General features: G+C 40.9%; 1 protein-coding gene across 1 annotated transcript in view; it reads right to left on the reverse strand.

Moving 5' to 3' along the window:
* RBMS1 (RNA binding motif single stranded interacting protein 1) overlaps positions 1 to 14668 on the reverse strand; it is a 129357-nt gene that overhangs the window by 53852 nt on the left and 60837 nt on the right. Inside the window, exons 3-4 of the mRNA XM_065412920.1 lie at positions 7662 to 7720; positions 4953 to 5044 (exon numbers count right to left, since the gene is read on the reverse strand). Of these exons, the coding sequence (XP_065268992.1) occupies positions 4953 to 5044; positions 7662 to 7720 (151 nt within the window). The remainder of the gene's footprint in view (positions 1 to 4952; positions 5045 to 7661; positions 7721 to 14668) is intronic.

The following is a 14668-nucleotide window of genomic DNA, read 5'->3' on the forward strand; positions in this document are numbered from 1 at the left end:
GATTTCAGGGAATAAGTAGTTTAATCCTAGTCCTTAAAGCCTCTAAACCTTTTCCCACTGGCATTTAAAGTATGATTTGTTAATTTCACGATGGCATTTTAAACATCACTTCTACAAAAGACCTTTTTCAACAACATTTTAATGCTCTGAGGAGAGTCTATGTATGCCAAAACCTGGCTTACCTCCATAGATCCCTGAACATTACAGCATTCAAACAAGAGAAGAGGCATGCTTAAAAGGGATCTTTATTTCTTGTCAATCCGTAGTAATGGAACATTGCTGAACAAGTCTTAGACGCAATTCATTGTCAATTCATGAGGACGGAGACATTCCTAAGTGCATCTTTGACAAAAGGACAATCCTTACTATGAAGATGCTGTGCAGAGCTTTCAAAGAATACAAAGTAGTAGGTTCTTCAGATCTATTAGGTCTCTTCTATTAATCTGATTTAGGGAGCCACAGCAGAGCACAATCACTAAATTTGAAATAGTAAATGAGAGATTTTTATTTTTATTTTATATGTTGAAGTGTTTGTCTAGATACTCCAAGTGCATGTACAATTAGGCAATTACCTGCGTTTCAAAAAGAATATAAAATAATTAGAAATTGGACTCTCCCTTTTGGATAGTCAATTAATTCATCAAGACTAACAACACCATCTGCACTATTAGTATTCATGCCTGGTACACACCTTGTCTTCCTGCCTCAAGAGCCTGTGATGAGATCCAGCCCTTGCATTATGCCCTGAAGGTCATCAGACTCTGGTTCTGTCAGACCAAGTGAGGAAGGTGAGAATGCCCCTCACAGAAAAATTATCCTCCTGGAGGGTGCGAGTTTGAGTGCCACAGCTGATCAATGAGGGCATCTCTCAGCTATTCAGGGCCAAACTATTTAGAACATTACACAAAGCCAACGTCTCAAGCTGCACCCAGAAACCAACTGGAGGCCACCACCTCCTAATTCACCTCAGAGCTTACATCACAACAGCCCCATATACACACTGAAAAAGAGGGGTAACACGATGGGATCCTACATGAAACACCACTTGGGACAATTGCTCAATACCACCCTCGGGGAATCTTCCAGAATAAAAAGGAATGAAGCCACTTGAATCCACAGGTGAGTCAACAACATCTCATGGTAAACAGTATGAAAGACCTCTGACAGCTTTAGAAGAATCAAGATGGACACCTGATCGCCATCACCGAGAGCCATCATCAACCAACACAACCAGACACCGTTGAAGTTGCCTCACCACAAACTTCCCAATAATGTTCCCTAAGTTTAGAAAGAGGGGTAGAATTGAAAACATCAGAACCAAGAGATAGTTTCTTGTGCAAGAGCTAACGATTGCGTCTTAAACAGTCACTGGCATTTCAACATCCCTAAGGAAGATAAATGCCAATTATCTACAATGACCCATATCCATAGTAGTCTTCAGAAACCAGGGGGGACGCGGATCTAATTCGCAGGATGTGGCTTGAATCCTATGACTCAGGCCCCCAAATCACCTCAGTGACCAACAATAGCTGAAACACAAGTAGAGAAGATTATGTTCCCTTGCCACGAGATCCACTTCCAAAGCACAAAGCTCAGTCAGATTCTGAATGATCTTATCCACAAAATAGCTTGATAGCGCACCAAGTCAAATATTTAACATAATCACTGGGAATAAACAACTTGGCTTAATTATACTGTTCACAACTTGAAGCAGTTCTACCAACTGGGACTTGCAGATGCTGTAGTGGAAGCAAATCATTTTTAATTCACATCCTGCACAGCTACAGCATGAGATTGCAAAAGTGCTGCCACAGTCAGACTCAGAACAAGACTTCCGCCAGCTAGATTTCTTTCCTACTGCTTTATCTGCTGAAGGTCCTCAGAATACCATACTGACTGTGAGCAAGATGAGGGTGTTTAGGAGCCACATTATTGATCATTTGGCGAATACGGTCTTATCATATCAATGACAGGTCAAGTCAATCAGTTGACCAGTATTCCTCCCCAAGCTCACTTGAAACTGGTTGCATCAGTCTCTGAGGCAGACCATGAGCAAGTAGGGTGACCAGATGTCCCGATTTTATAGGGACAGTCCCGATTTTGGGGTCTTTTTCTTATATAGATTCCTATTACCTCCCACCCCCTGTCCCGATTTTCCACACTTGCTCTCTGGTCACCCTATCAGCAAGTGGTTGTTATGGAAAAGGTACACCCCAACCTTTTCAAATGACAAGGCTGTAAACTACACTGTGAGCAAATTGGACCACACAATTTAATTATAACAAAATTTAAAGCAGAAGGCAGTGTGCAAAATAGGTAAAAATATACATACTATTTTATATAGTTCCCTGTATATAAAAAGATTGATTTTCCAAATCTTGGCCAAAATTATTTTAAAATGACTAGTGATTCTGAATGCCTCAATTTTTAGGCATCCAAGATGAGACATCTTAAATAGGCCTGATTTGCAGAGAGAAGCAGGCCCTCTTAAGGTATTACAGATTAGATGATCAATATTGAGGCACTTAAAATCACTGGGCACCTTGGAAAATCTTGGGCTTGGTTCACATTTTGAAAAGAAACAAAAATTACTCTCATATCAAAAGCTGGCACACCAATTTCCAGTCCAAAATAAACTTGTACGGATGCAGATGACTTATTTTAGGCACTCAAGTTTGAAAAATTTGACCTGTGTGTTCTTGAGTGGTTCAGAAATTCAACAAAATTTTTACATATTCAGGACTCAGTTTTAACATTAGTGCTTACATAAAGCAATATCAACATATTTCATTGCTATTCAAAACCTGCTCCTGTTTGCTACCAGGTAGGGTAGACCCATTATATACATATTTCAAAATGATTGTCTCAAACTAGAATGTTGGTCTTGCTCTGAAGGCATTATTGGTCATCAAAAATTATATTATTTATTTAGACAAAACATTCATCATCATTTTAACATACCATAGCTTAAAAAAAATAATTTATAACATTAAATGACCACCAATGAAAACACACACATGCACACACAAAGAAATTTCACACCTCCCTGTATGTACGTATGTTCATGTGTGCCCGTCTGTGGTGAAATATACATTAAGTACTAAACATATGGTTTCTATTTTGTTGACCTGGAACCTGTCCAAACACATCTCGTGTTGTTAGCTTAACTGTCCTCCTCAGCTGAGAAGCTGTGGAAAAAATATCTCAACCGAAAAAAAAAAAAAGTCTGTACATAGAACCCCATGAATAGCTCCGAAGGCTTTCTTGATCTGTTGTATACTGTAATATTTTTAAAAAAAACAGATTTAATCACTTGAATATTTTGTCTAGCTAGAATTCCACCTCAGAATTATTGGTTTTAAGAACTACTAAAAACTATTTATATACACAAAATATGCACAAATATTGTCTTTATTTATAAATTTGCATCGGTTTTTATGGCATTCTACTGGAAACAGGGCATTTAACAAAATGATTATTCATGTGTTACCTCCCCAAATTTATGACTTTCTGGATTTACAAAACTCACCCTCTCTTAAAAAAACAAGAGTAATTGTTAACTGCAAATATGATGCACAGGCAGGTACCATGAAAGGCAGACATTAGAGCTGTTCAGAGAAAGATAATTCAGCTTCATGGAAGATTTTGATATTTTGGAATGAGAACCAAAAATTTTGAAATTCTCCAAAAAATTGAATGGATCCCTGGCCCTGAGGCAGTCTGATTGTCATGCGGCTCTGGGACAGCACACTCTGGAAGCCTGGGGTCCCTGGCTCTCAGCTGGTGGGCTGCCCCAGGGCAACAGACCCTGGAAGTTCTGGGGTCCCTAGCCCCGGTGCATCCACTTGGTGGGATGCTCCTGAGCCACAAACCATGTAAGCCTCTGGGTTCCCAAAAAGCCCACCAGGCAAGCTATTGAAGAGCCAAGTGGTCTAGCAGGAAACCAGGCAGGTTTTGAAACCTGCCTGAGCCCCACTCCTATCAGAATTTTGGTGAAACCAGTCTGTCTTCAAGGAATGTTTTGATTTTGATAAATCTGAAGAAACACTGTTCTGCTGGAATTTTTCCAATTACCTTGAGCAGACACCCTAATACAAGAACACCTTGACAAATATTTTGGGACTTTCAATTATCTATGTGCACCTAACTCCTACAGGCTTCTGAAAATCCCACATTTAAGTTTTAATTCAGTTAACATAAAATATACTACAAGCCCTACAGAAACAATTCCAGTATATGCTGTTGAAAATTCACACCCCCGCCCGTCCCACCCCCCCCCAAAAAAATGTAGAGTGTGCTTCCCTATCATTACTGAGGCTCACCATCTGTAGATACATTAGGAACCGTCTCTACTCCTGGATTCTTTGGTAACTAGAACTGCTATTTTTCTCCTTCTGTACCAACCAGAAACTTGTAATCTATCATGTTAGCTGTGGATTTAGCTACAGTTATATAGAGTGGATTTCTCCAATGTGCTCTATTTGAAGATCCCCATAATGACCACTTGAAAGATTCAGCTAGTAAAGAATATGGCAAACCGATTACTCCGTGGTGCTCCACATACAGAGCACATAATAGCTGTGTTCTACAAACTACAGAAACTACTAATTTGTTTCCAGCTACAATTTGAGATGTTGACTTTAATCTGTGAAGTCTTATAGTGGTTATTTTAGGGCCTACTCTTTCTCCTACTGCAATCAGTGGCAAAAAAAAAAAAAATCCCATTCAGTTCAGTGGGGGGGCGGGGAGGGGCGAAGCCCACCTTTCTGAGGCTGAGTTCCAGCTAACTATCCCCATTTTTAAACTCTGAAGTATGGTGGGGATTGGAGACACTGCATCCTCAATAGGGGGCCTTCAGCTTTTGAATGTGTGTTGCCAATGAACTAAAAAAGCACAAGTTTGTTCACTTTCAGGTTACACTGCAAGAATTTGCAGAGTACTTTTAAACTTACCTTTGCCATCTGTGCTTGGACTCCGCTAGCCTTCAGAGCGGAAACAGCCTTCTGAGCAGCTGCTGGGCTGTCAAAATCTACAAAACCGTAACCTGAAATTTAAAACATCTTTTACTGAGAAGCAAACAACCATTTTATAATGAAACAGTGCAACAGCATTTTTTTTTAAAAACGCAAAATTTGTGCTGGTGGAAGGGGACAATTTGACAGCCTTGGAAGCTGAAGATCTTCATTTAGTCACAGAACAGAACAGCAGGCGGGTAAGTTGCCCAGCACTGTCCCACCAATATCCTTCAACCACGAGTTGGAGGAACTACTTCTCGCAGTAAGAAGACAAGTCAGTTTTCATGCCCATTCATTTGTGGCTTATGCCAAAGCTTCCAACAATTATTATAATACTTTGTGTGATCTGGTTATTAGTCCATTAGGAACTAACCTGAGATCATATAGGCCACTAAATAGCAATCTCATGTTAACTTTTGGTCACTAAAATTCTTGCCCAGATTTTAACAAGCAACCTAGAAATTAAAGCCTCTGTACCCTATTACCAATCGCCTAAACCATGGTGTGCTGATAAAATTGGTAAGCTATAGTTATTCCATCATGTGTACACAAGAGACAGTGGTTAGTTTAATTATATGATACGTGAAATCCTGTCCGCCAGTGAAGTCAATGGGAGCTTTGCATTGACCTCATTGGGGCCAAGATTTCACCAAGTGTTTCTACAATGCTTTATATTGCAGCAACACACAGAGATGCTATAGACAACACCAGATTTTTTATTTTTATTTTTAAGTACAATAAACTAAATAAATAACAGTCATTTTTAATTCTAAAAATTGTCCCTGATAATTCTGGGAAGTACAAGAATTTTTTACATGTTACAAGTTGGTTATTAAGAGGGAATCTACCAATAGACTCCAGTGGAATTGGATGGCAAACAAATGACGCCTTTTATCAGGCAGTAACCTTACAGGCTAGGGTTTTCAAAGCTATCTAGGTGTTAAGTGCCATTACCTAATGAAACTAGCCACTGTCTGTCTTCAGGTCCCACTGAAAATCACTAGGAGTTAGGTGACTTAATCCCCTTTGAGTGCTTTTCAAAATCCCACTCAAAATAAACAGCCCTGTAAAAACAAGAGCAATCTTTGACTCAAGTCTACTTTGATAACAATAAATAAAATCCCAGTGTAGCAGAAAATGGCCCCGTGTCTCAGAAAGTGGCACTATTCGCTCTTAAGTATTGAAGCAAATCACGAAGTAGGTCATTACAGCACACTGTGCTGCTGGAAATGCCACATTTTAGATGAGATGTAAAACTAAGCCACTGGCTACTCGTAATCATTAAAAATCCCACATCACTTTTGGAAAGAGTAAGGGTGTTATCAGAATGAAAATTTAGCTTCAAATACTAAACATATAAGGCTTACAATACAATTAAATGTACCTTATGGATTCTGTATAGAGAAAACTATGTGCCAAAACATAACTTCTCGGAAGGAATATTGCCATTAAAAGGACACCCATCAGCTTTAAATCTGGTCACTTAAAAATTATTATAAGTAATTTCATGCAAAAGTCTTTGCAGGATTCGAGCCATAAACAGTACTCATCAGTTGACTTCCATAAGTCTTTTCTGGATTGGTGTGGGTGTGAGACAAACTAAGTACTGTCAAACGCATTAATAAATTGAAAGTGTAGAAAAATAGTTTTCTCTATTTTTTCCCCAGTTACAGTATAGCAGGTGTACATGTAAAACTTGGAGGTAAAAAGTTTTCAGATAAGTACAGATTTTGAATTCAGTGTTCCTTTGATTGATTGATCCTGTGTTTAGAACCCATTCTGCACCATTGCCTCTAAGTTCCCCACAAAAAGATGGAACTCTATTAATGATGAGCTTTCCTTTCCTGCCCCTGCTTGTCAGCTTTGTACTCATTCATGGGGTCAGTAGTTAACATTGCTAAGTCAGCCGACTCCATTCTTCCCTTTGCTTAGAAATTATCCTCATTATTGTCAGAAAGAATGTCTGAAACCTGATATGTCAGTGTCTGTTGCTACACCTCCACACACCACTTGTGTTGCTGGAGTATGCTCTCATAATAATTATATGAAATTTTGAAGGACAGTGCACTAAATTAACATATCCAGTGTATCTGAAAGAAGTTTATTATTTTTCCCAGCTATAATTATGTTCATGAAAACAAACCCTTTCTCTCCCACCAATATATTCAACAGGCATAGAACAAAAACACAATTAGGGTATTGGAACATGTAATTAAGTACTGCTTAAAACTACTCTGTTCTAATTAATAGAGCCAATTTGCACAATGTGTAATGTTTCCAGATACTTAGTACAGTCTAATGGTCTTTTGTAAGGCACTCTAATCTCCCCGAGCAAGGAGGGGGAAAAAGCTGTTTTCTAACTCCATTCTCCTTTTTTAAAGCAGGGGCTAAATACCAGCAGTGCTGTGCCTGTTAACTTAACTGGAGTCATCTGAAGTTTTGCCACACTGCTTGGGCATGGACTATTTGCCAATTGTACTGGGGACAAATATACAGACATTGGGCAAGACTAAACTTTGGTTTGGAATAAGAATGTATTTCATACATTCTCTCTCTCTCTCTCTCTCTCTCTCACACACACACGTTAAGAATATTTTAAAATCATTTGAAAACAAGTAGGCAAATATAATTTAAAGACAAACATACCTTTGCATTTGTTTGTTGTCTTATCCAAAATAGCCTTTGTGGATACAATTTTCCCATATCTAAAATTTTTTTAAAAAGGAAATAAAATATTATACTTGTGACATCCTGTTACAACAGAGACCAAGATCGTGTAATTTAATTATTAAAATTTATTATTGAATCTTTATTATAATTTATTATTAAATCTTCTGTTCACTTTTAATTTATAATGTAACAAAATATAAGAATATATTGATAGAAACAGAAAAAAAATCATATAAAGAAAAAACTTCAAACTTTAATCCTTGATTTTTTAGATTTATATAGTAAGGTTTCCACTCTAATTTTCCATAACTATATAAAGATGACAAATGTACTATGTTAAAGATGGAGCTTATTCTTACTTTTGAAAATGTTTAATTTAAATAACGCTTAGATCTTATTTTCATCTACAAGTCTGAAACCACTTTAAAAAGGTGGGCATACATCATTATTCCTACGTTACCTTATGTGTAACACATACTGCTTACCCAAACTCGGGAAAAGTATGTGTGTGATTTTAAACAAACAAAAACATGTGCTAGCTAACACATGTTAAAACCCTAGACAGGATAAGAAGTGGTTTTAACAAGTGTTAGCTGATTTAGATGAACTCCACCAGATAATACATGGACCAGTAACAATGTGTTAAAACTAGAAGCTGCCCTGACTTCACTAGGATTCTAAAACATATTTGCTGACACTTTAAAACTAAAAATAACCACACTCTCTTTTTCCTAGCACTGACAAGCCCAAAAAGAAATGAAAGTCTCAAACCTGCAAAGTGCTGAATAGAACTGGTCAGGAATTTTCCACTGAAAAACTCACTTTCCACAGAATCAAAATTTTCCACCAAAATTTTTTGATTTTCCATCTGAAAATCATTTACAGTTCCATGGCTTTCCCACTCCTTGGCAGCCAGTCTAGGCTTCCCAGGCATTTTGTTTCCACTGCAGCCTGCCAGGCGGGCAGCCAGGAATCCGAGGGCGTTTATTTTGTTTCGGAAACATCATATTGTCCCGTTGTGGGGATGTTCTGCACTTCTGAAACAAAATACTGTGGGATTTCAATTCCATGAAGAATTTCTAGTGGTAGTGGAGGGGTGGGCAGTTTGCCCAGATTTGGGATGTAAATATTTCCAAAAAAATTTAAATTTTTCATAGTATGGAGATTTTGTTTCCCAGTTCACCTCTAGTACTAAGTACTCAACTCCACTTTGCTGCTGGCATTCAGCACTTCACACGCTCAGGACCAGAAGTCATTGAGAGAGTTAGTGGCAGAATTAGGAACAGAATGTGGGTCTCTTGACTCCCACTAGACCACAACTTCCTCTATTTGCTTTCAAACTACATTTAATCCAAACACAAGCAGTACACGAGAAGGAGGAATATGGAACACAGCTAGTTCTTTACACAGAACAATAATATACTGTATTACATTAATACCTAACAGGATACTGTGCTTTCAATGTTCAAGAACTGAAAATGCTAACTGAATTACGCAAGTTGGAAAATGCTAAAACTCATCACAAATATGCATAAACCAACATATTATGGAATGCAGGAGAGAGTGCAGCATAGGCAGCTCATCAGCTGATATATAACCACAATAAAGAGGGGGAGGCAACTTTGAGTTGCCGGGTCCTTATGGAGCTCAGTAAGCAGTCAGACACCACTAGGGATGGTGATAAGGCAACATGTTAGACCACAGCAGCCACATAGTCTAAAAGTTATTTCATTTCCTGGTATAATACAGGAATATGTGCAGATCTTTGCATATTTAGCATATTATGTAAAAAGTTGTAATGTATCAATAGCAAGTTGTCACAATTCAGGGCAACTGCACTTGTATTCATGAAGTTTCACTGAAATGTTTCTGAAAGAGGCAGGAATGTACTTATGAGTCAAGAAGCCAGGTGGTCAAAGCCCTGGGATCTAACAGAGGCCAGTGCTAGTTGCACAGAGGCCCTGTACCTTCACCAGTACTATGTGTACCCTGCCTCCTTGCCTCCTAGACAGCATAGCTCCTACAAATAACCAGCTGCCCTGGAAACCCATAAAGGGGTTTCAATAGCATGAAGCTGTGCTAGTTGCTGGAGACCTGTCAAGCCACGGGGCTAGAACTCTAGAGCCATCACAGTATTTCTGTGATAGTCATACAGCAGAGGTGGCACTTTCCCTTTTTAATTCCCCATCTCCAAGCTAGAATATGAGGTTGTAGGCTTTCCTGTACTCACAGAAACATTCTGGTCCTTTATTTAGCTGGGTATGTACATATAGTAATGTAAATCACAGGAGTTGTTTTCTAAATATGCAAGTGACTGAAGGAAGCTGAGAGGTTTTGGTAGGTACACTAGAAATGAGACACTGCCCTTCTACATTAGAGTAGCACATATAGAAACTTTTTGTCAGACTGTACATCTCACAGTTATTTAGGGTTTTGTGTGTCACACAGAGGGACTCATGAAAACTTTTATGATCCCTGAGCATGCCCCATCCTTGTTTCTCTAGGGAATTAATATTGGGGAAATCACTTGTGTTTTAAAAGAGGTACAAGGAGGAAATAACCCAGTTTGATTCTCAGATCCCAAACTTAGTTTTCATGGCTCACAGTTGGAAATCCCCACCATCCTTTTATTTGTGAACTGAACGTGAAACTCATTGGATAGATGACAGACAGTAAACCCACTCTGCCAGAGTAGAACCATCTTCAGAGTAGAATCACACTTTATGAAAAACAGTGCTTTAAAAATACTGGGAAATCTCAAAATACTGAATGACTGCTAAGATGATGATCATAAATTGGTGCATAATATTTTCCCCCCAGATGAATTGTTCTCCCTCCCTACCAGGACTGATCTTCTGATCTTGTGTGTTATCTTCTCCTTCTAACTGATTCAGCCTCACTTGCTTAATGTTATTAAGCCTTCTTTACACATGACCTTGTTTTAAAATATGCTTTTTTGAAATAGTAGCAAAAAAGTACATCCACACCCTTTGTTTATTCTAGCTTAAGCTACTTCTCTTGAGAATCATTGCATCCACGCAGCTCTGCATTTTTTTGAAATAGTCACAAGGCACTGTTGTTGCTGTTTTTTGCTCCATTGTGGGATGCCTACTGGAATCTACTGGAATTCTGGGATTTGATGTCAAATGAAACTCCCATCATTCCCCTCCTGTCATCCCTATAAATCATCTCTTTTTTGCAGGCCACGCCATTTTTGAGCTACTGACAGGTAGCCTGGAGAAAACACTGCTCACTGTTAGGGTTGAGATTAATTCTGATAAGCTTATTGGCATACGTGTAGGTTCTTCTATTATTTTTAATACGTTTTTTCTGCAATGCTTTTTACCTCAAGAATAAAGTAGGTTTGCATAGGAAGTGCTGTTTGGTAACTTACAGCTGTTGACAATCACTCTTATCAGTCTCTGAAGAGAAAACAGGCAGGTATCCTTGGCAAACTGTCTGCTGGGAAATACTTAGGGTACGTCTTCACTTACATCCGGGTCCGGATGTAAGCAATCGATTTTCTGAGTTCGATTTATCGCGTCTGGTTAAGACGCGATAAATCGATCCCGGATCGATCCCGGAAGTGCCCCGGATCGATCCCGGAAGTGCTCGCCTTCGACGCTGGTACTCCAGCTCGGCGAGCGGAGTACGCAGCATCGACGGGGGAGCCTTCCTGCCGCGTCTGGACCGCGGTAACGTCGGACTAAGGTACTTCGAATTCAGCTACGTTATTAACGTAGCTGAATTTGCGTACCTTAGTCCGAAGTGGGGGGGTTAGTGTAGACCAGCCCAAAGTGAAGACCAGGCGCTGTGCAGCCAGGGAATACCCTGGTCAGAAGGGAGAGAGATGTGGGTCCCCATGAAGAAAGGCAATGGCTGGGGAGCTGGAAGCCGAGTGTGGGTGCTCTTGCTGAGTCACTGAGAGGTTAGATACAGAGTGATCACTTTGTAAAACGCGTTTACACACAGGTGATGTGGTGTTTTCATCTTTTATCATTTAACATTTTATTAGGAATTGATGTATTGGGGGAATTCCAATGAAACTTCTCAGCCTAATTTTTCATAATAAAAACTTTTATTGATTCAACGTAATATTACAAACTTAAAACCAGTGGAACCGTGGCCTAAAGTATTGAAGTGCTTCCATAGCTCGACTGATGAGCTCACATAGGTGTGTTGGTGGGGAAGGAGGGCTCCAAACTGTTCTCCTTTTTCTGGGGATGGAATGGTGTGGGATGGGATCAGATTTGGGGACTAAGAATGGGATCCCCCTGTAATCTGGAGGGCTGAAAGTCAGCTGCCGGTATTCTGTATTCCCCACATGGTGCAGGACATAGCTAGGTGGGGGGACATTGTTCACAACCAGAACCACAATATGCTCTAGAAGAGCTGCTTGCTTGTGAATCATTGCCAGCAGCCTTTCCTGCACGTCCCTTTCTGTGTCTTGGTACTCCCTTGAAAGCCTTTGGGCCCTCTGCCAAGATGCACTGACAAAGTCAGCAAACATCTCCTGCCTTGTCTTCTTTTGCTTCACTTGAAAGGTTTTTCAGGTGCTTAGCAGCTAATAAGCCTCTTGTCCACAAGGGCTGGGGCACATCAGGTGCTACAGGAACAGACAAATAATACAAGATGCTGTTGGCCCAATAGTGGTCTCCACACCAACAGTGATAAAAAGTTATTTGTCCCCCTCACATTTGGAATCCTACTGTCATCTTCTCTTCCCAGGCTGGGGAGATGGTATGTGGTTTTCCTGCCTCATTTCCCTTTTCTATAGGGCTCTGGTACCAATGCGGGCTTGAGTATTGGTGGTGAGCTGTGGGTGGGTGAAGAAGGGGTAGGTTAGTAACTGCATGTGCATCTCTGCGGGCTGTCCTTACGCTGGAGGATGTTTTCTTGAGGCATGTCTCCAAGAGGCAGAGAAGAGTCTTGTTCACCGAGGTAATAAGCAAACTGGGAAGATATGCAATGCCACTATTTGCTTCCAGTTTGTGCAGAAGTGGAAGGGATACACCATCTCTCTTGGCTGCCCTGAGAAAGCTGCAAGTGCCTTGCAACATCCATGTAAAAATAGAGCATCGCCTTTGCTTTAAATTCTCTTTCATAACTTCTACATAGCAGTACAAAGTGCACTACAAAATAGACTTCTGCAGTAATTGGTTTGAACCTACAGGGTTAATTCTGAGAGTCTCATTAAAAATAGTCATGAATGCTGTACAATTTCTATGCATTTTGAAATGTGTCAGTAGCCTAGTTTTAGCAGTTTACTTCATAGAATGTAAAGGCAGCTAAAAGCTGAGGGCAGTGATTAAGTTGTGAACCCAAGTACTTTTTCTATTGCTTTTTCTGTTTCTGTATTTGCTGTTACAATAAACATGCCAGCATTGCAATGTGTTTTATTTTTAACCCCTGCAGGGCCATCATCTTGAGCAGGGGCATGGCAGTCGACCAGAAGGAAGAATTACATGGCTCAAGGGGGTGGCATGTTTGGCCAATGGTTTTGGGACATGATACTTCACAGAACTAAACGCTTTAGAGCTTAAAGTCTCTGCTAAAGATGCCACTTTGAGCAGGGCTGGTGTTTTGAGGGGGGGAGAGTATGAGAGGGAGACAAGGGTAGCTGAGCATGTGGTGAGAGGCTCTGTTCAAAATGGTAGCTGCCAGATAATACATGAAACAAAATTGTTTAAATCCCCCTTTACTGTTGTATTGTAATTCAGCACATAATACTTACTAGTAGTCTCCCCTATGCAGTAATTTCAGGCTGGCTCTCAGCCTGGGTTTTGGAGGGCATCTCTGGCACCTGAGTGTCTGGCTCGGAATTTGGCATCCTGAAGAGATCTTGGCTATTCAGGAGAGTCTCCTCCTGGTCGGTGCCTTTGAAGACTGCTTGGGTGCCTTCTGTAGCCCTCCTCCCCAGATTGCCCAGAAGCCTATCCCAGGGTTTGATGGTGGCTTTCCTTGCCAAAATCTGGGTCGGTTCCTCACAGAACAGGCAGGTAGCTGGAGGCTTACTGGAGGTCCTGTTGCTGTCCCTTGTGTTACCGTAGCCCTGCAGAGCCCCTTCGCTCTGTGACAGCACTGTTCCATATCCTGGGAATACCCCTTTTCCTTCATTTGCTCTGACAGACATTTGTAGATTGTGGCATTCCAGTGACAACTGTTCAGATGGGCCTGGATATGCACTTCTGTCTAGAGGGCAAGGAAGTGCAGGATCTCCATACAGGATCACGCAGACACACAGGGCATGGCTGATATAAATGATGTGGCTCCACGTGTGTGAACTCGCCACGATTTGGAATTGCAAAGGGGAGCTCTTGGCCAGGGGCGGCTCCAGTCACCAGTGCATGTGCCTGGGGCGGCAAGCTGCAGGGGGCGGCCTGACGGTCGCCGTGAGGGCGGCAGTCAGGCCGCCTTCGACGGCATGCCTGCGGGAGGTCCACTGGTCCTGCGGCTTCGGCGGCAATTACGCTGAAGGCGCAGGACCGGCAGACCTCCCGCAGGCATGCCGCCGAATCTGCGTTACCAGCGGACCTCCCGCAGGCATGCCACCGAAAGCTGCCTGACTGCCATGCTTGGGGCGGCAAAATACATAGAGCCGCCCCTGCTCTTGGCTGAGTGCTAGCATTTAATTGTGGAGATGACATGCAGTAAAAATGACCCTGACGCAGTACAGGGCACAGAAATAAACAGACAAGCCAATCCAGGCAAGAAACCATGCAGTGTGGGAGAACAGTGGGAGGACCGCCAGAAGCAGAATAGTTAATCCAAAATGCTACCGCTGTTGCACACATCCACATGTACCCTATTCAAAAAACAAACAAAACCCACCCTCATTCCAGTCTAGAGTTAATTAATCCACTTTGGAAGTGCAATTATGCAAAATAAGATGTCAGATAATTCAAAAAAATAACTTGTGTGTGGATGCAAAACAGTTTATCTGGAAAAAAATAAGGTAGCCCAAAGAATAAAACAAAAAGCTT

The sequence above is a fragment of the Emys orbicularis genome, chromosome 11, assembly GCF_028017835.1.
Source record: "Emys orbicularis isolate rEmyOrb1 chromosome 11, rEmyOrb1.hap1, whole genome shotgun sequence".
In the NCBI taxonomy this organism is placed as follows: domain Eukaryota; kingdom Metazoa; phylum Chordata; order Testudines; family Emydidae; genus Emys; species Emys orbicularis.